The sequence below is a fragment of the Oncorhynchus nerka genome, linkage group LG9a, assembly GCF_034236695.1.
Source record: "Oncorhynchus nerka isolate Pitt River linkage group LG9a, Oner_Uvic_2.0, whole genome shotgun sequence".
Classification (NCBI taxonomy): Eukaryota; Metazoa; Chordata; class Actinopteri; order Salmoniformes; family Salmonidae; genus Oncorhynchus; species Oncorhynchus nerka.
In genome coordinates, this window is record NC_088404.1 from 33,495,598 (window position 1) to 33,521,557 (window position 25,960).

Consider the following 25,960-nt stretch of genomic DNA (forward strand, 5'->3'; position numbering starts at 1 on the left):
ATTATACTCACTTTCTGCACCTGCTTCCTGACTCCCGGCGTATTAGTGACAGTGCTCAACTAAAGTGAGACAACGTCCAAACCCAAAATTTGTAAGAGCATTGACAAGAAATAGGCCCTACTCTCGCTCACAATTTTAAAACCTTATTTATACAACTATTAAGGACGCACGCATACACTGAACTAGGCCAAAAATAAGGTATGGTCAGGTATGAGAGAAACTTTCCCTCTTCCAGATTCATTAAATCATGCTAGTGGACTTCATATACCTGATCTGACAGTGAAGGATGAACATGTCAGAGTAAATGCCAAATCTAGCTAATTTCATGGCTGTCTTACCACAGAGGCCTCTAGTAGGAGCAGATGTGTTGGAGGGGGCGGTGTATTGCAGCACCATGATGCCAGTGCTGTGGTACCACTGTATGTTGACTCCTTCAGGAGTGGTGATCAGGTACATACTGCCTGTGTCCTCTACTGACAGAGCCTGGCGGGAGAAAGGCAGCCGCGCCTTGATGTGGTTCACTGACACCTGGACACGCATACGCACACACACACACACACACACACACACACACACACACACACACACACACACACACACACACACACACACACACACACACACACACACAGAGAGAGGTAGCATGAGTAGTGTTGTACAGTGTGGTAAAAGTTGGATGCGGTCAGTGATGGTCACCTTGCGGTCTAGGCGGTTGATGATAATCCTGTAGGACGGAGTGGTGATGTTCAACTTCTTAAAACACAAACCTGACGTCCCACCACTAGGGTTCTGAGAGAGGGAGAGAGGCCCTGGTCAGAATGAACACCATCATCACATACATGATGATTAGATCTTAAAGGGAAACTTACCGGTCGTCTGATGGAGTTGACGCTCTAAAAAGGAATCAAGACAAAGCCAACAGATCAGTCAGGAGCTTATAGCATCCCATAACAGTTTATAATACATATATAATAACGTAAAGTATTATAACACTACAACAACTACAGCAGCATATAACACCTAACAGTCTGTGTACCTGGCTGGTAGGGCATTTATCCACTGTTCCTATGATGTTCTCTCTGGGCAGGTAGACCAAGATGTAGGAGCCATTATCATACAGCGCCACGTTGTTACCGTCAAACGTTATCACACGCAGGTCTGACATCACCGAGCAGCGACCTAACACACACACACACACACACACAAACACAACGCGGATAGGCAAATACACACAAACATGTTATGTAAAGTGTGTTTGTGTATGCACAGTAGTGTGTGTTCTTACAGGGGCACTGCCAGAGTGGGCAGCAGGGGTCAGTGTTGGTGAGGACAGCCATGCCCAGCAGAGAGCAGCGAGGAGGAGTGGTGTTGTACCGACAGTGGAGGGAGGAGTTATGGAGGAGCAGCTCCCCGTTAAAACAGATCAGCTCTGTACACTCATCTACACGGTAGGAGTACGGGGGCTGGAGAAAACAGATAGAAAGACAGAGAGAGATCAAGGAATTCAGCTACTGGCAGAGGGAGTTCTCCAAGGCTGCATGCTCGGCCCTCTTATCTTCTCCATGCGCACTGGCTCTCACTGATTGGCTCTTACTGTGCATGGGGCGGTGGGCAGGAGGAAGGGGGGCAGCACTGTTGGCATGCTGACTGCCTCAGGTGTAGGAGAGAAGTCTGTGCTGGTGGATGTTTCCGTGGTTATGAACTCCGTCGTCTCTGGGGGTGATGTCGACATGGTAACAGAGGAGGTGTCATATACAACTGGAAATACAGAGATGGTCTCTGTGGGCGTAGGAACAGGATGATGTGTTTGTGTGGTGGTTTGGGTGTGGGTGTGGGTGGAGGGGGAGAGAGGAGGAGGGGGAGAGGAGGTGAGGAAGGAGGTAGTGGCTGGGGGAGAGATAGAAGACTGGGTGGAAGGCTGGGGAGGGGTAGCAGAAGGGGAGGAGGTGGAGTGGTGGAGTCGGTCACTGCCAGGCTGGGGGGAGTAGGGGAGGCTACTGTAGTGACCTCTGAAGGGGTCAGGGTCGTGACCCCAGTGGTGCTACTAGTAGTGGTGGGTGAGGGGGAGGGGGAGACAGAGGGAAAGACTGCAGGTGAAGTGGTGTGCTCGGTCACAGTGGGGGTGGAGGGTGAGGGCAGTGAAGGGAGAGGAGGAGAGGGGGAGCGAGCAGGGGTGAGTGTGTGGGTGAAATGCTCAGTCAATGGGGCTGTACTGGGAGTAGTGGGGGCTCTGGTGGCAGTAACAGTTGTAGAGGCAGCACTGGTTGTAGTTCTGCTACTAGTAGTAGTGGTCCTAGTAGTGGTCCTAGATGTAGTAGAAGCAGTACTAGTAGGCCTAACAGTAGTAGTAGTAGTGGGGGCTGTAGTGGTACTAGTGGGGCTGTAGTGGTAATAGTGGGGGCTGTAGTGATAGTAGTAGTAGCTGTAGTGGTAGTAGTGGGTGCTGTAGTGGTAGTAATGGGGCTGTAGTGGTAGTAGTGGGGGCTGTAGTGGTAGTAGTGGGGGCTGTAGTGGTAGTAGTGGCAGTAGTGGGGGCTGTAGTGGTAGTAGTGGGGGCTGTAGTGGTAGTAGTGGGGGCTGTAGTGGTAGTAGTGGGGGCTGTAGTGGTAGTAGTAGAGGCTGTAGTGGTAGTAGTGGGGGTTGTAGTGGTAGTAGTGGGGGCTGTAGTGGTAGTAGTGGGGGCTGTAGCGGTAGTAGTGAGGGCTGCAGTGATAGTAGTAGTAGCTGTAGTGGTAGTAGTGAGGGCTGTAGTGATAGTAGTAGTAGCTGTAGTGGTAGTAGTGGGGGATGTAGTGGTAGTAGTGGGGGCTGTAGTGGTAGTAGTGGGGGCTGTAGTGGTAGTAGTTGGGGTGGTGGTTGTTTGGTTTACGAAGGCATAGGGTGTAGGAGTGGGAGGAAGGGACACACCTGAGGACAGACACACAGACATAAATTACTTTAACACCGATTTACCTGTACTTTAACAGATCCTCGTGTGACACACACTCTACTCACAGTCCTCTGTGTAGACACATCTCCTGGTGACCTCATCAAGAACCATGTTTTTGGGGCAGCGAGGGAAACAGCCCTCCACCCTGCCAGACACACATAGACAAATGTTCAAAACCTGTATTAAACATTCTCTTAGAGTGTAATACGATGTTGTAAGCGTGTTTCTAAGTGTGCATTTGTAAGCGTTTGCAAGGTGTGTCTTACGGGGGCAGGAAGTGGCAGCGTGTTGCGGCGAGGTCGCTGCATGTACGAACACAAGGACTGGCACATGCATGGTAGCGCCACTCACACATCATACGGAACGGGATCACAAAACTGCTCTCTGGAATACACACACACACACACACACACTGTCAACATACACACAATAAACACAGAAAAATAAACTGTGTGTGTGTTCGTACCGCTAGCTTCTGTTTACCATAGAGAGCGTTTGAATCTATCTGTTCTCTTCTACCTTTTCCAGCTGAAAAAGTACCAGGATGTTGTCTCTGGTTTTGAAACTGAATTTAGAGAACTGAATTTGAAAACTGATTCTGAATGCATCAGAGAAGTTGAATATACACTATATAGACAAAAGTATGTGGACACCTCTTCAAATTAGTGGATTTAGCTGTTTTAGCCAAATCCGTTGCTGACAGGTGTATAACATCGAGCACATAGCCATGCAATCTCCATTTACAAACATTGGCAGTAGAATGGTCTTACTGAAGAGCTCAGTGACTTTCAACGTAGCACTGTCATAGGATGCCACCTTTCCAACAAGTTAGTTAGTCACATTTTTGCTCTGCTAGAGCTGCCTCGGTCAACTGTAAGTGCTGTTATTGTGACGTGGAAACGTCTATGAGCAACAAGTGGTAGGCCACCCAAGCTCACAAAACGGGACCGCAGAGTGCTGAAGTGCGTAGCGCATAAAAATTGTCTGTGCAACACTCACTACCGAGTTCCAAACTGCTTCTGGATGCAACGTCAGCACAAGAACTGCTCATCGGAAGCTGGCGACCGTGTCTGCGTCCATGAGTTTCCATGGCCGAGCAGCCGCACACAAGATCACCATGCAGGATACAAAGTGTCAGCTGGAGTGGTGTAAAGCTCACCTCCATTGGACTCAGGAGCAGTACAAACGCATTCTCAAATGAATCACACTTCATCATCTGGCAGTCCGACGGGCAAATCTGGGTTTTGTGGATTCCAGGAAAACACTACCTGTCCCAATGTATAGCGTCAACTGTAAAATTTGGTGGAAGAGGAATAATGGTCTGTGGCTGTTTTTCATGGTTCGGGCTAAGCTCCTTAGTTCCAGTGAAGGGAAATCTTAATGCTACAGCTTACAATGATATTCTAGACGATTCTGTGCTTCCAACTTTGTAGCAACATTTTGCGGGGAGGCCCTTTCCTGTTTCAGCACAACAATGCCCCCCGTGCACAAAGCGAGGTCCATACAGAAATGGTTTATCTAGATCAGTGTGGAAGAACTTGACTGGCCTTCACAGAGCCCTGACCTCAACCACATCGAACATCTTTGAAACACCGACTGCGAGCCAGGCCTAATTGTCAAACATCAGTGTCCGACCTCACTGATGTGGCTGAATGGAAGCAAGGCCCCGTAGCAATGTTCCAACATCTAGTAGAAAGCCTTCCCAGAAGAGTGAAGGCAGTTATAGCAGCAAAGGGGGGCCCAACTCCATATTAACGCCCATGATTTTGGAATATTTGACGAGCAGCTGTCCACATACTTTTGGTCATGTAGTGTATGAAACTTTGGTAAACTTGAAATGAACTCCCGAGTGGCGCAGTGGTCTCAGGCACTGCATCGCAGTGCTAGCTGTGCCACTAGAGATCCTGGTTCGAGTCCAGGCTCTGTCGCAGCCAGCCGTGACCGGGAGACCCATGGGGCGGCGCACAATTGGCCCAGCGTCGTCCGGGTTAGTCCGGGTTAAGGGAGGGTTTGGCCGGCAGGGATGTTCTAGTCCCATCGTGCTCTAGCGACTCCTGTGGTGGGACGGGCGCAATGCACGCAAACACGGTCGCCAGGTGTACGGTGTTTCCTCCAACACATTGGTGCAGCTGGCTTCCGGGTTAAGTGGATATTGTGTCAAGAAGCAGTTCGGCTTGGCTGGATTGTGTTTCGGAGGACGTACGGCTCTCGACCTTTGCCTCCCGAGTCCGTACGGGAGTTGCAGCGACAAGACTGTAACTACCAATTGGATACCATGAAAAAGGAGTAAAAGTTCTAAAAAAATAAAAATGAAATTATAGTTTGTAAACTTGATACACAGACAATAATTGCCATAACAACCATAAAAAATGAAATATTCAATTAAATTTACATTTTAAAATTGAACGCAATATTCATTCAATTCTGTTTCAAATCATGAAATACTAGTTCAACTTATGAATTCAATGATTCAATTTGTGCATTATAAATTCAAAAATATTACATTCAAATGCAATACCCTAATACATATTCAAATGATGGAATTCAAATACAATTGCTGTTGACACTGACATCGCGCCATATGTGTGTGTATTATGACTTTGTATTTCTGTCTAACCCTCCAGGGTAAAGGAGCTGCTGGTCTTGAAGTTGTCTGAGTTGTCGTATCTCTGAGCACGTGCAGACGTGCGTGTCAGAGTCAGGAACACTCCCGGCTGACCAATCAGCTCTAAGGAGGTGTGGCCAGGCAGGAACAGCCCCTGGTGCTGTAGGAAGGAAGCCCTGCGGCCAAACTTCTCCCCTCTTGTCCACTGCTCCAACCGCAGCCCAGCGCGGTCCGAAACAACCAGGAAGTAGTTAGGACGCTCCGCTGACTCCAGAGAGATGACCGGGAGACCTGTAATACAGAGTTTAACATATGGATGAAGCTCACAAGAGATGTATTTGTGTGTGTGTGTGTGTGTGTGTGTGTGTGTGTGTGTGTGTGTGTGTGTGTGTGTGTGTGTGTGTGTGTGTGTGTGTGTGAGAGAGAGAGACTCACGTGATGTGCGGTCCTTCTGTAGTCCTGCTGTGATCATGAAGTTAAAGAGTAGTCCAGGGGGAGGCAGCCCACCTATGAACTCCCTAACTAGAGGAAAGACTGACCCACTGGTTCGGTTCACACCGAAGACTGTAGCATTAAACACAGCACTGGCCACTGAGAATGGACCTTCACCTAACTCTACAGAGACACAGAGTGAATATATTAGGATATTTAGTGCGTATACCTGTGTGTTTGTATTTTTGTGTGAGCTGAAAAGTGTTCCTTTATGATACATTTTTGGTTAGGTTCAAACATACCTTGGTTGTAGTATTCACAGTCATAGGCTGGAAGAGAAGAACGGAACAAACATTTAGAGACATACAAATCCACATAGGCACCGTATGTTAGGATACTTAAGTAGCAAAGTAACCCTTAATGTTTAGATCAGGCTGGGAGAGAGATCGTGGTATTGTGTAAGAGTGTATGTGTGAATATCTGGGGTCATTTGATGACAGATAGAAAGAATGGTGGATGAGATATGGAACAGTGGTGGGACTTTATAGTTCTGGGTAGTGGTGTGTGTGTATGTGTGTTGGTGTGTGTGTATATAGGAGCATTGAGTGACCCAGCACCTATGCTGACATAGAAAGCAGAAGGAATTGGGTCTGAGGAACAGATCCACACTGTGTGTGTGTGTACTCACGACAGACAGAGGGGTTTCTCCATACCACAGTAACACCGTGTTGACAGCAGGTGTGTGCATAGGCAGCGATGGACGTACACAGACACTCACAGTCTCCGCCCCGATTACAGTTACAAGTGTCTGTCAAGCAGTTCATATAGAACCATGAGACATCCACCTGCACACACACACACACACACACACACACACACACACACACACACACACACACACACACACAGGTTACATGTCTACCTGGGGGGGGGTTAGTGGGGGAAGACAGGGAGTCTGGGTTAGATGTGAGTTAGGGTGTGTGTGTGAATAATGTAGATAGGAATGAGTGACGTGTGTGTGTGTGTGTGTGTGTGTGTGTGTGTTCTAGGGGGTGAATAGTTATCATTAATTCAGAGCGGGTCTGAGTGATGGTACATCAGAACAATGAGATGTGGGTTGAACTCTTGAACACAGAGTTCAGATTAGACATTAGAGACAACTGAGCTTTATAATACAATGTGTATGGAGGGGTGTGTGTATGTGCGTGTGTGCGTTCTTTGTCACAACAATAAACAGTCAGTATCTGGATACTATGTGTGAAATTCTTGATAATGTACATGATATCAACAGAGTAGTATATTTTCTGGGTGATTTAAATATTGACTAGCTATCATTAAGATGCCCACTCAGGAAAAAAGTTCAAACTGTAACCAGTGCCTGCAACCTGGATCAGGTTGTCAGTCAACCTACCAGGGTAGTTACAAACAGCACAGGAATTAAATCATCAACATGTATTGATCACATTTTTACTAACGCTGCAGATATTTGCTTTGAAGCAGTATCCAAATCCATAGGATGTAGTGATCACAATATAATAGCCCTATCTATGCAAACCAAAGTTCCAAAGGCTGGGTCTAATATAGTGTATAAGAGGTCATACAAGAAGTTTTGTAGTGATTCATATGTTGATGATGTAAAGAATATTTGCTGGTCTGTGGTGTGTAATGAGGACCAACCAGATGCTGCACTTGACGCATTTATGGAACTACTTATCCCAGTTACTAATAAGCACGCAACCATTAAGAAAATTAGGGAGGAGAGGGCGGGACTGAGACAGGAAACGGCGGACTGAACGTAGTTATGTAGAGCACCTCAAGATAAAAACGTAATATTCAATATCGGCAAGTTAGACTAAATATTAGCACTACTCAATCTGGTGGGTGATAAACTTCAATCTGGATAACTACATAAAAAAAATCTTAAGACTATAGAAATGTATCAACAAATATTACGAAAACAAGCAACACCCAAACATGGCAGAGAGTAATACAGGGGAACCGATTTATCAAAACAAAAACGTGACTCTTCTACAGACACAGACAATTTAATATTTTCACCACCGGGAATGGTAAAGGTCGAAACCGATCTGTTAAAATCAATAAATGACCAACTGGGTATACTTGAACTAGTCAGTAAGGATATAAAAGAGTTGAAGGTAAGCCTCGAGATGAGTGATGAAAAAGCTGCGACATTGGAGAAGGAAAGAAACAAGCTGTCAAAAGTGACAGTCAATAGGATTGAAACCGAAGTGAATGAACTTAAAAAGGAGAACACCGTTCTGAGAGAAGAACTTGACATACAGACTAGATCCATGAGAGAGAATCTGGTACTTACAGGTATCCAAGAGAAAGAAGGAGAAGTTCCTGAATCTGTAGTTAGAGAGTTCCTCCTTACAGTGCTTCAGATTCCACGCCAAGCTATCGACAAAATCCAACTTGAACGTGTACACCGCTTCGGACAGAGGGCAGAGGTATGAACGCCTAATCGTTGCCAAATTTGCTTCATTTGAAGATAAAATAACGGTTAAAAGCCTGGGGAAAAGACGTGCTGGGACCAAAATTGGCAGGAATGATTCATTCTCGAAGGAAATTGCAGAACGTAAAGTTCTGTATTCAATTTTCAAGGTAAATAGAGTAAAAGGAAACGAGTAGCTCTTGTCTTCGATAAACAAAATATTGATAACCAGTTGTGCAGAGACACAAAGTCTCCTCCATGGCTATTTTAAAAATTACAAAGTTCTTATAGACGAGGAAAATAATGAAACACAATTCTAGCCTGGTTATGGATTGTAATAATATATAGAAAAGCTATATTATTTTTTACTGTATCATCAAATACAACTAATTGGAACACAAAAGCACTAATTCAACATGGAGAAGATAAAAACTCAGTAAACAGAAGGCACAGTATGTGAGGTGTGTGTTTTTTTAATGTTTGGGAAAGTGTGGTGTTGAGTGAGAAAGGAAATTATTGCATGTCCCAGAACCAATGTATTGCTGTGAGTGTGGGTGTGAGTGAGCTTTCAATGTTGTTCAGAAGATGGATATACTTTTTACAATGAATTATACATCTTATATATCTTATTTATGTATTTATTGTCCTATCATGGTGGAACAGTGTATTAAAATAAATTATACATTTGATTTATTTATTGTCCTATCATGGGGAACAACATTTTTAAAATAAATGATATCTAATGTATTTATTTATGATCCTATATTGATGGACCGGTCCACAACCCTATACCCCCACCTGAATGACCCAGATACTAAGGAGAAGTCCCTAACTGTTTTATGGGCCTGCTGTAAGAGGTTTGTATGCAGCCAAAATGCAGTCAGAGACCAAGAGCAGCACTGCCCCCTCAACATTCTGAGCCTGCTTGGCAGGGTTGGTCCTGCAAAGCCAAAGTCCCCTAAAGGGAGAACATAGTACACAAGTAAATTCTCAAAGCTGCCAAGGAGAACCTTTGACGACCTTGTACCAAGCCGGTGGAGATTCCGGTGGGGTGCCCCCACCCAGGCAGTGGCAGTGCTGGCAACACTAGCTGAAGTAACGCATGGGGAGGGGGTCACACTCGGACATTCAGAGAGGGGGTATATTATTGTGGCCCTGGTGGCACAAAATCAAAAGTCTGACTGCATGGAGATGCTTGGGAATATGGTCAATACAGGGGACCATGTTTTGGGTGTTTCAGGGAAAGGTGTACATTTGACCTCCATCATCTAGGACGTGACAATGGTCACAATGGTCAAAATCTCTCAATTTCTGCCCATTTTTTTCTGCACAGCCTTGCAGGCCTTCTCATACAGCTGCAACTGTATATGCATTCATAAATCAAGACCTTTCTTGAGTTGGGCTCTGAGATGGTGCAACTGTTGAGAATGTGAGCCTATGGTTGTGTGGGGGGAAAGGGTTGAGTGTATGTGCATATCCAACAACTGTTGTGAAGGAATAAAAGATGTTAGAGACAATATAGGATGATTCACAATAATTGTTTGCTAATATAATTATTGCTTGCAATAATGTAATTTTGGTAATGGCGACTGGCGAGAGGTAAAATCCTTTGCATAAATTGCCTACATTAGTACAATATTGAATAGCTAATTATGGAAATTAAGAAACAGGATTTAAAAAAAATATATATATATATTTTGATTGCTATATATAATACAAATCAAGGTGAGGGCGATGGAAATGCATTTGATCTACTTCTGTTCTGTAAATGGCACTGTGTGCTCTTTTCGAAGGATGGATCCCAGTCTTTTCAGGGCTATGGGATATGGGGGTCGGGGGTGGTCTGCCGGGTATTGGGATGACAACCCAACTCGGGATGAGGAGAGCTTTTAGCGGGTGGAATAGTGGGTACCAATTGGAGGTTTACTTAGTAGCAATGCAAATATCATGGTACAGCTATATAGACACTCAATCATCATGTTACTTTTTAATGGTATTTTTACAAACATATATTTTGATAAATAGAATTGAAAGTTGTCTCATTATGGTGAGTGGTGAAATAAGTATAGACAGTTACAACTGTGATGGCTTAGCAGATAATAAGAAAAGACGATCAGTATTTACCTGGCTAAAAGACAAGGAATATAATATCTATTTTTTACAGGAAACTCAGTCAACAATTTTAGATTAAGTTTTGTGGAAAAAGGACGGGGGGGCGAAATATATTTCTTCCATGGGCAAAGAAATTCAAAAGGGGTGATGGTTTTAATTAACAGTAATTTTGATCCAAATGTGCAAATTGTCCAAACAGATCATCAAGGTAGATGGATTATTTTAAATATGTTACTGGACAATAAACAGACATGGCTTATTAACCTATACGGTCCAAAAATGGATGATCCAAGATTCTTTGAAAAAATATATAAGAATTTATCAACTCTACAAGCAACACTAGACTCAATTATTATGGTGGGAGATTTTAATACGGTCTTAAATACCTCTATGGACCGGAAAGTAAATCACACTACAAACTATCAGGCACTTAAGGAAATCATGAATGTCATGGATATATTGGAATTAGTGGACATATGGAGACTTAAATACCTTGAACTAGTGAGATATACATGGAGGCTTAATACCCTGACCTAGTGAGATATACATGGAGGCTTAATACCCTGACCTAGTGATATATACATGGAGGTTTAATACCCTGACCTAGTGAGATATACATGGAGGTTTAATACCCTGACCTAGTGAGATATACATGGAGGCTTAATACCCTGACCTAGTGAGATATACATGGAGGTTTAATACCCTGACCTAGTGAGATATACATGGAGGTTTAATACCCTGACCTAGTGAGATATACATGGAGGCTTAATACCCTGACCTAGTGAGATATACATGGAGGTTTAATACCCTGACCTAGTGAGATATACATGGAGGTTTAATACCCTGACCTAGTGAGATATACATGGAGGTTTAATACCCTGACCTAGTGAGATATACATGGAGGTTTAATACCCTGACCTAGTGAGATATACATGGAGGTTTAATACCCTGACCTAGTGAGATATACATGGAGGTTTAATACCCTGACCTAGTGAGATATACATGGCGGAGGCTTAGTCAAGCTAGTCGTTTTGACTACTTTCTTATGCCATTCTCTCTGACACCAAAAGTTTAAAAAGTGTTGATAGGGGACAGAATGCGGTCGGATCATCACATAATTGGCATATACAGTTGAAGTCAGAAGTTTACATACACTTAGGTTGGAGTCATTACAACTCGTTTTTAAACCACTCCACAAATTTCTTGCTAACAACTATAGTTTTGGCAAGTCAGTTAGGACATCAACTTTGTGCATGACACAAGTAATTTTTCCAACAATTGTTTACAGACAGATTATTTCACTGTATCACAATTCCAGTGGGTCAGAAGTTTACATACACTAAGTTGACTGTGCCTTTAAACAGCTTGGAAAATTCCAGAAAATTATGTCATGCCTTTAGAAGCTTCTGATAGACTAATTGACATCATTTGAGTCAATTGGAGGTGTACCTGTGGATGTATTTCAAGGCCTATCTTCAAACTCAGTGCCTCTTTGCTTGACATCATGGGAAAACCAAAAGAAATCAGCCAAGACCTCAGAAAACAATTGTAGACCTCCACAAGTCTGGTTCATCCTTGGGAGCAATTTCCAAACGCCTGAAGGTACCACATTCGTCTGTACAAACAATAGTATGCAAGTATAAACACCATGGGACCACGCAGCCGTGGTACAACTCAGGAAGAAGACGCCTTCTGTCTCCTAGAGATTAACATACTTTGGTGCAAAAAGTGCAAATCCAATCCCAGAACAACAGCAAAGGACCTTGTGAAGATATATATATCCACAGTAAAACGAGTCCTATATCGATATAACCTGAAAGTAAGTAAAGAAGAAGCCACTGCTCCAAAACCGCAATAAAAAAAGCCAGACTATGGTTCGAAACTGCACATGGGGAAAAGATCGTACTTTTTGGAGAAATGTCCTCTGGTCTGATGAAACAAAAATAGAACTGTTCGGCCATAATGACCATCGTTATGTTTGGAGGAAAAAGGGGGAGGCTTGCAACCCGAAGAACACCATCACAACTGTGAAGCACAGGGATTGAAGCATCATCTCAAGACATCAGTCAGGAAGTTAAAGCTTGGTCGCAAATAGATCTTCCAAATGGACAATGACCCCGAGCATACTTCCAAAGTTGTGGCAAAATGGCTTAAGGACAACAAAGTCAAGGTATTGGAGTGGCCATCACAAAACCCTGACCTTAATCATATAGAAAATGTATGGACAGAACTGAAAAAGCGTGTATGAGCAAGGAAGCCTACAAACCTTACTCAGTTACACCAGCTCTGTCAGGAGGATTGGGTCAACATTTATTGTGGGAAGCTTGTGGAAGGTTACCTAAAACGTTTGACCCAAGTTAAACCATTTAAAGGCAATGCCACCAAATACTAATTGAGTGTGTGTAAACTTCTGACCCACTGGGAATGTGATGAAAGAAATAAAAGCTGAAATAAATAATTTATATTGAATTATATTTTGAAAGAGGAAGTAAAGTACTTTAAGAATATGTTTTCGTTTCAGTCTCCTCCATCTCCTGAAACTAATTGTATGGATTTTTCCCCTAATAATAATGTAAAATTAACATCTGTACAGAAAGACTCACGTGAAGGCCAAATTACAGAGGAGGAACTTCTTGATGCAATTAAAACCTTTAAGGCTGGGAAAACCACTCCTATATAAATGGTAGATTATCAGATATGCAACAAGAGGGTCTGATATCATTATTACTGAAACAGGACCTAAGTGGTATATATAAAGATCCAGTCCATTTAAAAAAAAATGATACCTCTTACACTTCAGTGTTGTGATGCAAAAATCATAGCAAAATGCTTGACGCATAGAATTAAAAAAGTATTGTCAGATATGTTTCATCCTAATCAGTCAGGTTTTTTACATGGACAATACATTGGAGATAATATAAGACAAGTGCTGGAAACAATAGAATACTATGAAATATCGGGGACACCAGGCCTGATTTTGAAAAGGCTTCTGATAAAGTACGACTGGAGTTTATATATAAATGCCTAGAATATTACCATTTTGGGGAATCTCTTATAAAATGAATTAAAGTTTTTATAGTAACCCTAGGTGTAAAATAGTAAATAATTGCTACATCTCAGAAAGTGTTAAACTATCTAGAGGAGTAAAACAAGGTTGTCCACTATCGGCATATCTATTTATTATTGCCATTGAAATGTTAGCTATTAAAATTAGATCAAACAATAATATTAAGGGATTAGAAATCCGTGGCTTAAAAACTAAGGTGTCATTGTACGCTGAAGATTCATGTTTTCTTTTAAAACCACAATTAGAATCTCTCCACGGCCTCATAGGAGGATCTAGATACTTTTGCTATCCTCTCTGGATTAAAATCAAATTATATTATGTATTGGATCACTAAAAAAATGCATATTTTACAATACTGTGTAGTTTACCAATTAAATGGTCTGACGGAGATGTGGACATACTCGGTACACAAATCCCAAAATAAATAAATGATCTCATTCCAATACATTTTTTATAGAAAGTTAGCAAAAATAGATCTTGCTTGAGTTTACCTATTTGCTTATGATTTTGCCTACACCTAGTGACCTGCTTTTTAAATTATATGAACAAAAAAATATTCAATTTTATTTGGAATGGCAAGCCAGACAAAATTAAAAGGGCCTATTTATATAACGAATATGAATTCAGAGGGCAGAAATGATTAAAAACATTAAAGCATTAGACCTCTCACTAAAGGGATCAGTCATGCAAAAGTTATATTTAAATCCAAACTGGTTCTCTAGTTAATTGGTAGGAATGTCTCATCCTATGTTCAAGAAAGGCCCTTTTCCCTTTATTCAGATTACAACTGCTCACTTTCGGTTGTTTGAAAATGAAATAATCTCCAAAATACAGTTATTTTTTAAACAAGCCTTAGAAAGTTGGTTTCAATTTCAGTTTAATCCACCTGAAAAGACAGAACAAATAATACATACAATATTGTGGTTAAACTCAAATATACTAATTGATAAAAAAAAACATATTTCTTTGAAGAATAAAAAAAAAAGGTATAATTTTAGTGAATGATATCATAAATAGGACTGATGGAGTTATGTCACACATGCAGCTAACACAGACATATGGAAATGTCTGCTCTACCCAAAATTACAACCAATTAATTGCAGCATTACCACAAAAATTGAAGAGGCAAGTAGAAGGGGGAAAAAGTAAGGAACTTGTATGTCGGCCCTGTATTAAATAACATAAATGGTGAAAGAAAAGTGTGATAAATAAAAACATATACCAATTTAATTTAAGGACCAAAAAACTGACAGCTGTGCCATATAAATGGCAAAATAGTTGGGGAGAGATTTTCGATGTACCCATTCCTTGGCACATGGTTTATGAATTGATACGCAAAACTTCACATTTTTCAATTTAAATTACTATACAAAATTCTTGCAACCAATAGAATGTTATATATTTGGGGGATACCATTTTTTCAGCTCTGCAGATTTTTCTGTGAGGAGGCAGTGTCATTAGATAATTTATTTTGATATTGTCCATATGGAGTTTGTTTTTGGTCACAGCTCCAGGAATGTCTGAAGAATTGCAACATTTGCCTAGAACTAACGCTGCAGATAGCAATACTGGGTGATTTGAAAAGCCATAGTCAATCAATCAATAATATAATAATTATTTTAGCAAAAAAATATATTTTTAATTTACAATCTGTAGAAGCTATGAGAATAGAAAGGTTCAGTACTTTTGTCAAGCATCACAGCACCGTTAAAATATATATGGCAAATAGAAATCCAAAATGGATGGTGTTGAGAGATAGACGGGAGAGGTTGAATGGAGCTGAAGGGTGGGACTAACAACAAGATAACCACTGTAAAACATACGTGGTCTGTAAAATGTAAATAGGTTCAGAAATGTTGTGAAATAGCACAATTCGAAATAGAAATCAAACTGGATTAAAAACAAACAAAATATTACTATAGTAAAATAGATTGTGTCTGTAAAATGTGTATAAGATGCATAAACTGAAGGTAGAAGCCTAAGTGTTATTGTTTATTAGTTTACTCCAATTGGGGGAAGGATGGTAGGGTTTGCGGGAAATAATAAAGGTATATTCTACAAAAAAAAATGGTGTATGTCTATATAGGTATGTATAGGTTATATAGGTATGTCTGTATATGTATGCATACGTGTATGTGTATGTATATATATATTGACCCCAAAAATAGGGGGGATTAGAAATTATGCAGACAATCACATTGATGGAAGAAAAAATCTTTATGCAATATTAAGCTGATCCACCCCTAGAAAAAAATTAAAAGAAAATTACTGTAAAAAAATCCCCTTGGATTGATGAGGAATTTAAAAATTGTATGGTTGAGATGGATGAGTTAAAGGGTATGTCAATTAAGTCTGGCAGCCCTATTGATTGGCAATCGTACTGAAAATTAATAAATCATGTGAGTAAAATAAATGAAAAGTAACTACACTATGAAACGAAAATAAATTATATAAAGAATAATAGTAAAAGCTTTGGGGCACCTTAAATGACATTTTGGGGAAAAAAGACAAATAGGCTCCTTCATTTATTGAATCAGATGGCTCATTCATCACAAAGCCCATTGATATTGCAAACTACTTTAATTACTTTTTCATTGGCAAGATAAGCAAACTTAGGGATGACATGCCAGCAACAAACGCTGACACTACACATCCAAGTATATCAGACCAAATTATGAAAGACAAGAATTGTACTTTTGAATTCTGTAAAGTCAGTGGGGAAGATGTGAAAAAAATATTGTTGTCTATCAACAATGACAATCCACCAGTGTCTGACAATCTAAATGGAAAATTACTGAGGATAATAGCAGATGATATTGCCACTCCTATTTGCCACATCTTCAATTTAAGCCTACTAGAGAGCGTGTGCCCTCAGGCCTGCAGGGAAGCTAAAGTAATTCCGCTACCAAAGAATAGCAAAGCCCCCTTTACTAGCTCAAACAGCTGACCAATCAGCCTGTTACCAACCCTTAGTAAACTTCTGGAAAAAATTGTGTTTGACCAGATACAATGCTATTTTACAGTAAACAAATTGACAACAGAAAATCAGCATGTTTATAGGGAAGGACACTCAACAAGCACAGCACTTACACAAATGACTGATGATTGGCTGAGAGAAATTGATGATAAAATGATTGTGGGGGCTGTCTTGTTAGACTTCAGTGCAGCTTTTGACATTATCGATTATAGTCTGCGGCTGGAAAATCGTATGTGTTATGGCTTTACACCCCCTGCTATAATGTGGATAAAGAGTTACTTGTCTAACAGAACATAGAGGGTGTTCTTTAATGAGAGCCTATCAAATATAATCCAGTTAGAATCAGGAATTCCCCAGGGTAGCTGTTTCGGCACCTTGCTTTTAAAAATATTTACTGACTTTGAGCAAAGCCAGATGACTCTACACTATACATGTTAGCTACTACAGCAACTGAAATGACTGCAACACTCATCAAAGAGCTGCAGTTAGTTTCAGAGTGGGTGGCAAAGAATAAGTTCGCCCTAAATATTTCTAAAATTAAAAGCATTTGTATTTGTAACAAAACACTCACTGAAACCTAAACCTCAACTAAATCTTGTAATAAATCATGTGGAAATTGAGACAGTTGAGATGACTAAACTGCTTGGAGTAACACTAGATTGTAAACTGTCATGGTCAAAACATATTGATGCAGTAGTAGCTAAAATGGGGAGAATTCTGTCAAAAATAAAGCGATGCTCCGCCTTCTTAACAACACTATCAACAAGGCAGGTCCTACAGACCCTAGTTTTGTTGCACCTTGACTACTGTTCAGTCATGTGTTCAGGTGGCACAAAAAAGGACTTGCAATTGGCTTAGAACAGGGCAGCACGGCTGGCCCTTGGATGTAGACAGAGAGTTAATATGAATCATTTGCATTTGAATCTCTCCTGACTGAAAGTGGAGGAGAGATTGACTTCATCACTACTTTTATTTATGAGAGGTATTGACAAGTTGAATGCACCGAGCTGTCTGTCTAAACTACTGGCACACAGCACGGACACGCATGCATATCCCACAAGACATGCCACAAGAGGTCTCTTCACAGTCCCCAAGTCCAGAACAGACTATGGGAGGCACACAGTACTACATAGAGCCATGACTACATGGAACTCTATTCCACATCAAGTAACTGACGCAAGCAGTAAAATTAGATTTAAAAAACAGATAAAAAAACACACCTTATGGAACAGTGGGCACACACACACACACACACACACACACACACACACACACAGGATAACATACGCACTATACATACACATGGATGTAGCACTGTAGATATGTGGTAGTGGTGCCTGAATGTATTGTAATGTTTTAAAATTGTATAAACTGCCTTAATTTTGCTGGACCCCGGGAAGAGCAGCTGCTGCTCTGGCAGCAGCTAATGGGAATCCTTAATAAATACAAATACAAATAGAAATAACCCCACCGCCACCATGGGGCACTCTGTTCAGAACGTTGACATCAACAGACTGCTCACCCACACAACGCCATACACACGGTCTGCGTTTGTGAGGCCGGTTGGACGTACTGCCAAATTCTCTGAAACAACGTTGGAGGCGGCTTATGAAAGAGAAATGAACATTCAATTATCTGCAAACAGCTTTGGTGGACATTCCTGCAGTCAGCATGCCAATTGCACACTCCCTAAAAACTTTAGACATCTGTGGCATTGTGTTGTGTGACAAAACTGCACATTTTAGAGTGGCCTTTTATTCTGTTTAATCAGTTTCTTGATTTGCCGCACCTGTCAGGTGGATGGATTATCTTGAAATGCTCACTAACAGGGATGTAAACAAATTTGTGCACAACATTAGAGAGAAATAAGCTTTTTGAGCATATGGAACATTTCTTGGATCTTTTATTTCAGCTCATGAAACATGGGACCAACACTTTACATGTTGTGTTTATATTTCTGTTCAGTGTACATTTACACACTATCAGGTTGGAATAATACTGTGAAATTTAGAAAATTGTGATAATGCCCTTTTAGTGTTAGAGCCAATAACAGCTAGTTTTCAGTTTTCCCCTCCCCACTCAGATCACTACCAGAGAAAATACTTGCTCTTGCTAACAAGCAATTTTTTGTTTCTTTTTGACCATTTTAATTGAAAACCCAGAAATGAAATGAAATTGTTACCCAGAAATAATTTTATATTGAGATAAAAACAGCTGCATTGGGCCTTTAAGAGATCCTGGGGAGAACATTGCTTAAGCAAGACAACCTTTGTGTTGGGTCATTCTGAAGTCAGTCAAACCTACACCACCATCTGTTGGCCACTCAGAAAATAACACAATATAACCTCAACAACCCACCACCGGGGGCCTCCCAAGTGGTGCAGCGATCTAAGGCACTGCAACACTTGAGCCGTCACTACGGCCCAGGCTTTGATCCCAGGCTGAGACACAGCCGGCCGTGACCGGGAGACCCATGAGGCGGCGCACAATTGGCCCAGCATCGTCCGGGTTAGGGGAGGGTTTGGCCGACCAGGATGTCCTTTCATGTCCTTTCATGTCCCATCATGCTCTAGCTACTCCTTGTGGCGGGCCGGACGCCTGCAAGCTGACTCCGGTCGGCAGTTGTACAGTGTTTCCTCTTACCAATTGGTGCGACTGGCTTCCGGGTTAAGCGAGCAGTGTGTCAAGAAGCAGTGCTGCTTGTCAGGGTTGTTTTTAAGATGACACATGGCTCTCGACCTTCGCCTCTCCTGAATCCGTACAGGAGTTGCAGCGAAGGGACAAGACTGTAAGTACCAATTGAATATCACAAAATTGGGGAGAAAAAAGCTTTAAAAGTACAAAAAGAAAAAGAAAAACAACCCACCACCTAAAGCTGCACACCTTAACCCCCTTGTATGTGTCTCTGGTCGTGGTGTACATCTCCTGAGAGTAGAGCTTATTTACTGAGATCAGATAAGAATCGTTCCCATATCCCCCTTTCCTGTGTGTGTGTGTGTGTGTGTGTGTACACTCACCACATTGTGACAGGGAGTAAAGACATCACTGTAGAGTAGAGCACACTCTCTCTTGGCGTACGGCTGTCTACCCAGGTCTCCTTCACACGCTCTCTTCACCACATAGTCACTCTCACACTGACACACACACACAGAGACAAAGTTGGTGGATGCCTGATGTCTCCAAAATCTTACAGGTAGACCCTAGAGAGGCAGGAGACTGGGCTGAGGGGTTGAAGCAAGGGGGCAGGGGGGGGGTAGGGCTAGGGTGGGGAAGTATACACTGCTCAAAAATATAAAGGGAACACTTAAACAACACAATGTAACTTCAAGTCAATCACACTTCTGTGAAATCAAACTGTCCACTTAGGAAGCAACACTGATTGACAATAAATTTCACATTCTGTTGTGCAAATGGAATAGACAACAGGTGGAAATTATAGGCAATTAGCAAGACACCCCCAATAAAGGAGTGGTTCTGCAGGTGGTGACCACAGACCACTTCTCAGTTCCCATGCTTCCTGGCTGATGTTTTGGTCACTTTTGAATGCTGCCGGTGCTTTCACTCTAGTGGTAGCATGAGACGGAGTCTACAACCCAGTGGCTCAGGTAGTACAGCTCATCCAGGATGGCACATCAATGCGAGCTGTGGCAAGAAGGTTTGCTGTGTCTGTCAGCGTAGTGTCCAGAGCATGGAGGCGCTACCAGGAGACAGGCCAGTACATCAGGAGACGTGGAGGAGGCCGTAGGAGGGCAACAATCCAGCAGCAGGACCGCTACCTCCGCCTTTGTGCAAGGAGGAGCAGGAGGAGCACTGCCAGAGCCCTGCAAAATGACCTCCAGCAGGCCACAAATGTGCATGTGTCTGCTCAAACGGTCAGAAACAGACTCCATGAGGGTGGTATGAGGGCCCGACGTCCACAGGTGGGGGTTGTGCTTACAGCCCAACACGTGCAGGACGTTTGGCATTTGCCAGAGAACACCAAGATTGGCAAATTCGCCACTGGCGCCCTGTGACCTTCACAGATGAAAGCAGGTTCACACTGAACACGTGACAGACGTGACAGAGTCTGGAGACGCCATGGAGAACGTTCTGCTGCCTGCAACATCCTCCAGCATGACCGGCTTGGCGCTGGGTCAGTCATGGTGTGGGGTGGCATTTCTTTGGGGGGCCGCACAGCCCTCCATGTGCTCGCCAGAGGTAGCCTGACTGCCATTAGGTACCGAGATGAGATCCTCAGACCCCTTGTGAGACCATATGCTGGTGTGGTTGGCCCTGGGTTCCTCCTAATGCAAGACAATGCTAGACCTCATGTGGCTGGAGTGTGTCAGCAGTTCCTGCAAGAGGAAGGCATTGATGCTATGGACTGGCCCGCCCGTTCCCCAGACCTGAATCCAATTGAGCACATCTGGGACATCATGTCTCGCTCCATCCAACAACGCCACGTTGCACCACAGACTGTCCAGGAGTTGGCGGACGCTTTAGTCCAGGTCTGGGAGGAGATCCCTCAGGAGACCATCCACCACCTAATCAGGAGCATGCCCAGGCGTTGTAGGGAGGTCATACAGGCACGTGGAGGCCACACACACTACTGAGCCTCATTTGGACTTGTTTTAAGGACATTACATCAAAGTTGGATCAGCCTGTAGTGTGGTTTTCCAATTTAATTTTGAGTGTGACTCCAAATCCAGACCTCCATGGGTTGATAAATTGGATATTGATATTTTAGTGTTCCCTTTATTTTTTTGAGCAGTGTATATATATATTTCCACTTCAAAACTAAAGACAAAGAACAGGGAAATATTCTCCAAGTTCCCCCTTTTAGGTAGCCATTGCTCTGGGAATAATATTTTATCTTTAGAGACATGGTAAATTGGCTGTGTTCGCAGGTTGGCGTTTATTGCCGTGACTCGTGTACTGGAGGCAGCTCTGCAGAGTGGTCAATAGCTGGCACAGCCACAGAGTCACAAAACCTTAGCCTAACCTTAACCCTGACATCACCACACTGCTAACCCTAATGCCTAAAGGCCTTTGTAGACTGTATGTCAGATTCAGTGGTTTACGATTATCACGTCACACAGTGCAATGTTACCAAATTCAAAATATTGATATAAACCTGTCCAGATTGCACAATTTGCTTCAGTTCTGTCGTCACATTCTGCTATTTGCTTGTGAGGCTACGTCAGCCGACATAGGCTACATCAACTGCAGCAGTGTATTTGATCTGTGCATGTCCCAGTCCCGGCAGAGCATGTCCCATCCCCAGCAAAGCATGTCCCAGTCCCAGCAGAGCATGTCCCAGCAGAGCATGTCCCATCCCCAGGAGAGCATGTCCCAGCCCCAGCAGAGCATGTCCCAGTCCCTGCAGAGCATGTCCCAGCAGAGCATGTCCCATCCCCAGGAGAGCATGTCCCAGCCCCAGCAGAGCATGTCCCAGTCCCTGCAGAGCATGTCCCAGCAGAGCATGTCCCATCCCCAGGAGAGCATGTCCCATCCCCAGCAGAGCATGTCCCATCCCTGCAGAGCATGTCCCAGCAGAGCATGTCCCATCCCCAGGAGAGCATGTCCCAGCCCCAGCAGAGCATGTCCCAGCCCCAGCAGAGCATGTCCCAGTCCCAGCAGAGCATGTCCCAGCAGAGCATGTCCCATCCCCAGGAGAGCATGTCCCAGCCCCAGCAGAGCATGTCCCAGTCCCAGCAGAGCATGTCCCAGCAGAGCATGTCCCATCCCCAGGAGAGCATGTCCCAGCCCCAGCAGAGCATGTCCCAGCCCCAGCAGAACATGTCCCAGCCCCAGCAGAACATGTCCCAGCCCCAGCAGAGCATGTCCCAGTCCCAGCAGAGCATGTCCCAGCAGAGCATGTCCCATCCCCAGCAGAGCATGTCCCAGCCCCAGCAGAACATGTCCCAGCCCCAGCAGAACATGTCCCAGCCCCAGCAGAACATGTCCCAGCAGAACATGTCTCAGCCCCAGCAGAGCATGTCCCAGCAGAGCATGTACCAGCCCCAGCAGAGCATGTCCCAGCCCCAGCAGAGCATGTCCTAGCAGTGCATGTCCTAGCAGAGCATGTCCCAGCAGAGCATGTCCCAGCCCCAGCAGAGCATGTCCTAGCAGAGCATGTCCCAGCCCCAGGAGAGCTTGTCCCAGCAGAGCATGTCCCAGCAGAGCTTGTCCCAGCCCCAGCAGAGCATGTCCCAGCCCCAGCAGAGCATGTCCCAGCAGAGCATGTCCCAGCCCCAGCAGAACATGCCCCAGCAGAACATGTCCCAGCCCCAGCAGAACATGTCCCAGCCCCAGCAGAGCATGTCCCAGCCCTAGCAGAGCATGTCCCAGCCCCAGCAGAACATGTCCCAGCCCCAGCAGAGCATGTCCCAGCCCTAGCAGAGCATGTCCCAGCCCCAGCAGCGCATGTCCCAGCCCCAGCAGAGCATTTCCCAGCCCCAGCAGAGTATGTCCCAGCCCTAGCAGAGCATGTCCCATCCCCAGCAGCGCATGTACCAGTCCCAGCAGAACATGTCCCATCCCCAGCAGAGCATGTCCCAGTCCCAGCAGAGCATGTCCCAGCAGAGCATGTCCCAGCCCTAGCAGCACATGTCCCATCCCCAGCAGAGCATGTCCCATCCCCAGCAGAACATGCCCAAGCCCAGCAGCGCATGGTCCAGTCCCAACAGAGCATGTCCCAGTCCCAGCAGCGCATGTCCCAGTCCCAGCAGAGCATGTCCCATCCCCAGCAGCGCATGTCCCAGTCCCAGCAGAGCATGTCCCAGTCCCAGCAGCGCATGTCCCAGTCCCAGCAGAGCATGTCCCAGCCCCAGCAGAGCATGTCCCAGGCCCAGCAGAGCATGTCCCAGTCCCAGCAGAGCATGTCCCAGTCCCAGCAGAGCATGTCCCAGCAGAGCATGTCCCATCCCCAGGAGAGCATGTCCCAGTCCCAGCAGAGCATGTCCCAGCCCCAGCAGAGAATGTCCCAGCCCTAGCAGAGCATGTCCCATCCCCAGCAGAGCATGTCCCATCCCCAGCAGAACATGTCACAATCCCAGCAGAGCATGTCCCAGTCCCAGCAGCGCATGTCCCAGTCCCAGCAGAGCATGTCCCAGTCCCAGCAGCGCATGTCCCATCCCCAGCAGAGCATGTCCCATCCCCAGCAGAGCATGTCCCAGTCCCAGCAGAGCATGACCCAGTCCCAGCAGAGCATGTCCCAGCAGAGCATGTCCCATCCCCAGGAGAGCATATCCCAGTCCCAGCAGAGCATGTACCAGCCCCAGCAGAACATGTCCCAGCCCCAGCAGAGCATGTCCCAGCCCCAGCAGAGCATGTCCCAGCCCTAGCAGAGCATGTCCCAGCCTCAGCAGAGTATGTACCAGCCCTAGCAGCGCATGTCCCAGCCCCAGCAGCGCATGTCCCAGCCCCAGCAGAGCATGTCCCAGTCCCAGCAGAGCATGTCCCAGCCCCAGCAGAGCATGTCCCAGCAGAGCATGTCCCAGTAGAGCATGTTCCAGTCCCAGCAGAGCATGTCCCAGCCCCAGCAGAGCATGTTCCAGTCCCAGCAGAGCATGTCCCAGCCCCAGGATAGCATGTCCCAGCCCCAGCAGAGCATGTCCCAGCAGAGCACGTCCCAGTCCCAGCAGAGAATGTCCCAGTCCCAGCAGAGCACATCCCAGTCCCAGCAGAGCATGTCCCAGCAGAGCATGTCCCAGTCCCAACAGAGCATGTCCCAGCAGAGCATGTCCCAGTCCCAGCAGAACATGTCCCAGCAGAGCATGTCCCAGCCCTAGCAGAGCATGTCCCAGCCCCAGCAGAGCATGTCCCAGCCCAGGCAGAGCATGTCCCAGCAGAGCATGTCCCAGCATAACATGTCCCAGCAGAGCATGTCCCAGCCCCAGCAGAACATGTCTCAGCCCCAGCAGAACATGCCCCAGCAGAGCATGTCCCATCCCCAGGAGAGCATATCCCAGTCCCAGCAGAGCATGTACCAGCCCCAGCAGAACATGTCCCAGCCCCAGCAGAGCATGTCCCAGCCCTAGCAGAGCATGTCCCAGCCCTAGCAGAGCATGTCCCAGCCCCAGCAGAGCATGTCCCAGCCCCAGCAGAGCATGTCCCAGCCCTAGCAGAGCATGTCCCAGCCTCAGCAGAGCATGTCCCAGCCTCAGCAGAGCATGTCCCAGCCTCAGCAGCGCATGTCCCAGTCCCAGCAGAGCATGTCCCAGCCCCAGCAGAGCATGTCCCAGCAGAGCATGTCCCAGTAGAGCATGTTCCAGTCCCAGCAGAGCATGTCCCAGCAGAGCATGTCCCAGCCCCAGGATAGCATGTCCCAGCCCCAGCAGAGCATGTCCCAGCAGAGCACGTCCCAGTCCCAGCAGAGCATGTCCCAGTCCCAGCAGAGCATGTCCCAGTCCCAGCAGAGCATGTCCCAGCAGAGCATGTCCCAGCCCCAGCAGAACATGTCTCTCTCTATGCTTATGTGCCAGTGAAGTATGCATCTTAGAAACAGTTCACATACAAATGTTATAGTGTCTTCAGAAAAGTATTCAGACCCCTTGACGTTTTTCACATTTTGCTACGTTACAGACGTACTGTGAAAATTGATTAAATATATTTTACACGATAAAGGCAAAACTATTCTGACACAAACAGAACTTTGGCAGAGCTTATGACCAAACGTACTGGTACTTTATCGGCAGACCTAGGCCCTGTCACACTGAACGAGCCAAGACGTCTGACAATCATTTACGGCATAAGAACCTGCTCACGACATGGACAGTTTGTCTGGGACTCCTTGACAATAAACGTCAACCTGCATTTAGTTCAGTATAGTTATCATTCCATGTGGGAGTGGAGAGCAGATGGCTAAGAGTTTGCAGATGGCTAAGAGTTTGCAGTTCCACTATGTGTGTGTCTGTGTGTGTACCTGTCCCAGGGCCCAGCTGTCTCCGAAGCCCTGAGCATTGCTGACCTCCATGTGGCTGGATGTGGTCATGTCATTCACTGTCACACTGTCAAAGTTCCCACACAGACCACTCAGGAGACCCTAGACAGACAGGGGGAAGGAAAGATAGAGAAAGAAAAGGGAGGATTAGGGGTGGATGTGTGAGTGGTGACCTTCCAAAGTGGTCCAGCTCAGCACTGTTAAGAGAGAGAGATAGTGTGGTGTGTGTGTGTGTATCCTGACCTTCCAATGTGGTCCAACTCTGATGTGTACGGTCGTCTTGCGGTCCCAGAGAATGGTTAGGTCCTGGTAGGGAAAGTGGATTGCTGTGTAGTAGCCTGCTGACCACAGCTCAAATTCGGACCCCTTACCTACCACACTGGATGGACTCTGGAGGAGAAGAGTTTATAAGACACACACCGGGCCAGACCCGGGTTAGGACACACTGGGATTGTCACAT

At 45.0% G+C, this 25,960-nt stretch overlaps 1 protein-coding gene across 1 annotated transcript in view; it reads right to left on the bottom strand.

The window, feature by feature from the left end:
- LOC115134867 (otogelin-like protein) overlaps positions 1–25,960 on the bottom strand; it is a 48,827-nt gene that overhangs the window by 7,963 nt on the left and 14,904 nt on the right. Inside the window, 17 exon segments of the mRNA XM_065022501.1 lie at positions 339–528; positions 697–789; positions 870–893; positions 1,037–1,179; positions 1,286–1,463; positions 1,595–1,944; positions 1,947–2,305; positions 2,814–2,907; positions 2,995–3,074; positions 3,196–3,313; positions 5,547–5,825; positions 5,970–6,149; positions 6,269–6,295; positions 6,655–6,811; positions 19,595–19,711; positions 25,483–25,602; positions 25,744–25,890. Of these exon segments, the coding sequence (XP_064878573.1) occupies positions 339–528; positions 697–789; positions 870–893; positions 1,037–1,179; positions 1,286–1,463; positions 1,595–1,944; positions 1,947–2,305; positions 2,814–2,907; positions 2,995–3,074; positions 3,196–3,313; positions 5,547–5,825; positions 5,970–6,149; positions 6,269–6,295; positions 6,655–6,811; positions 19,595–19,711; positions 25,483–25,602; positions 25,744–25,890 (2,656 nt within the window).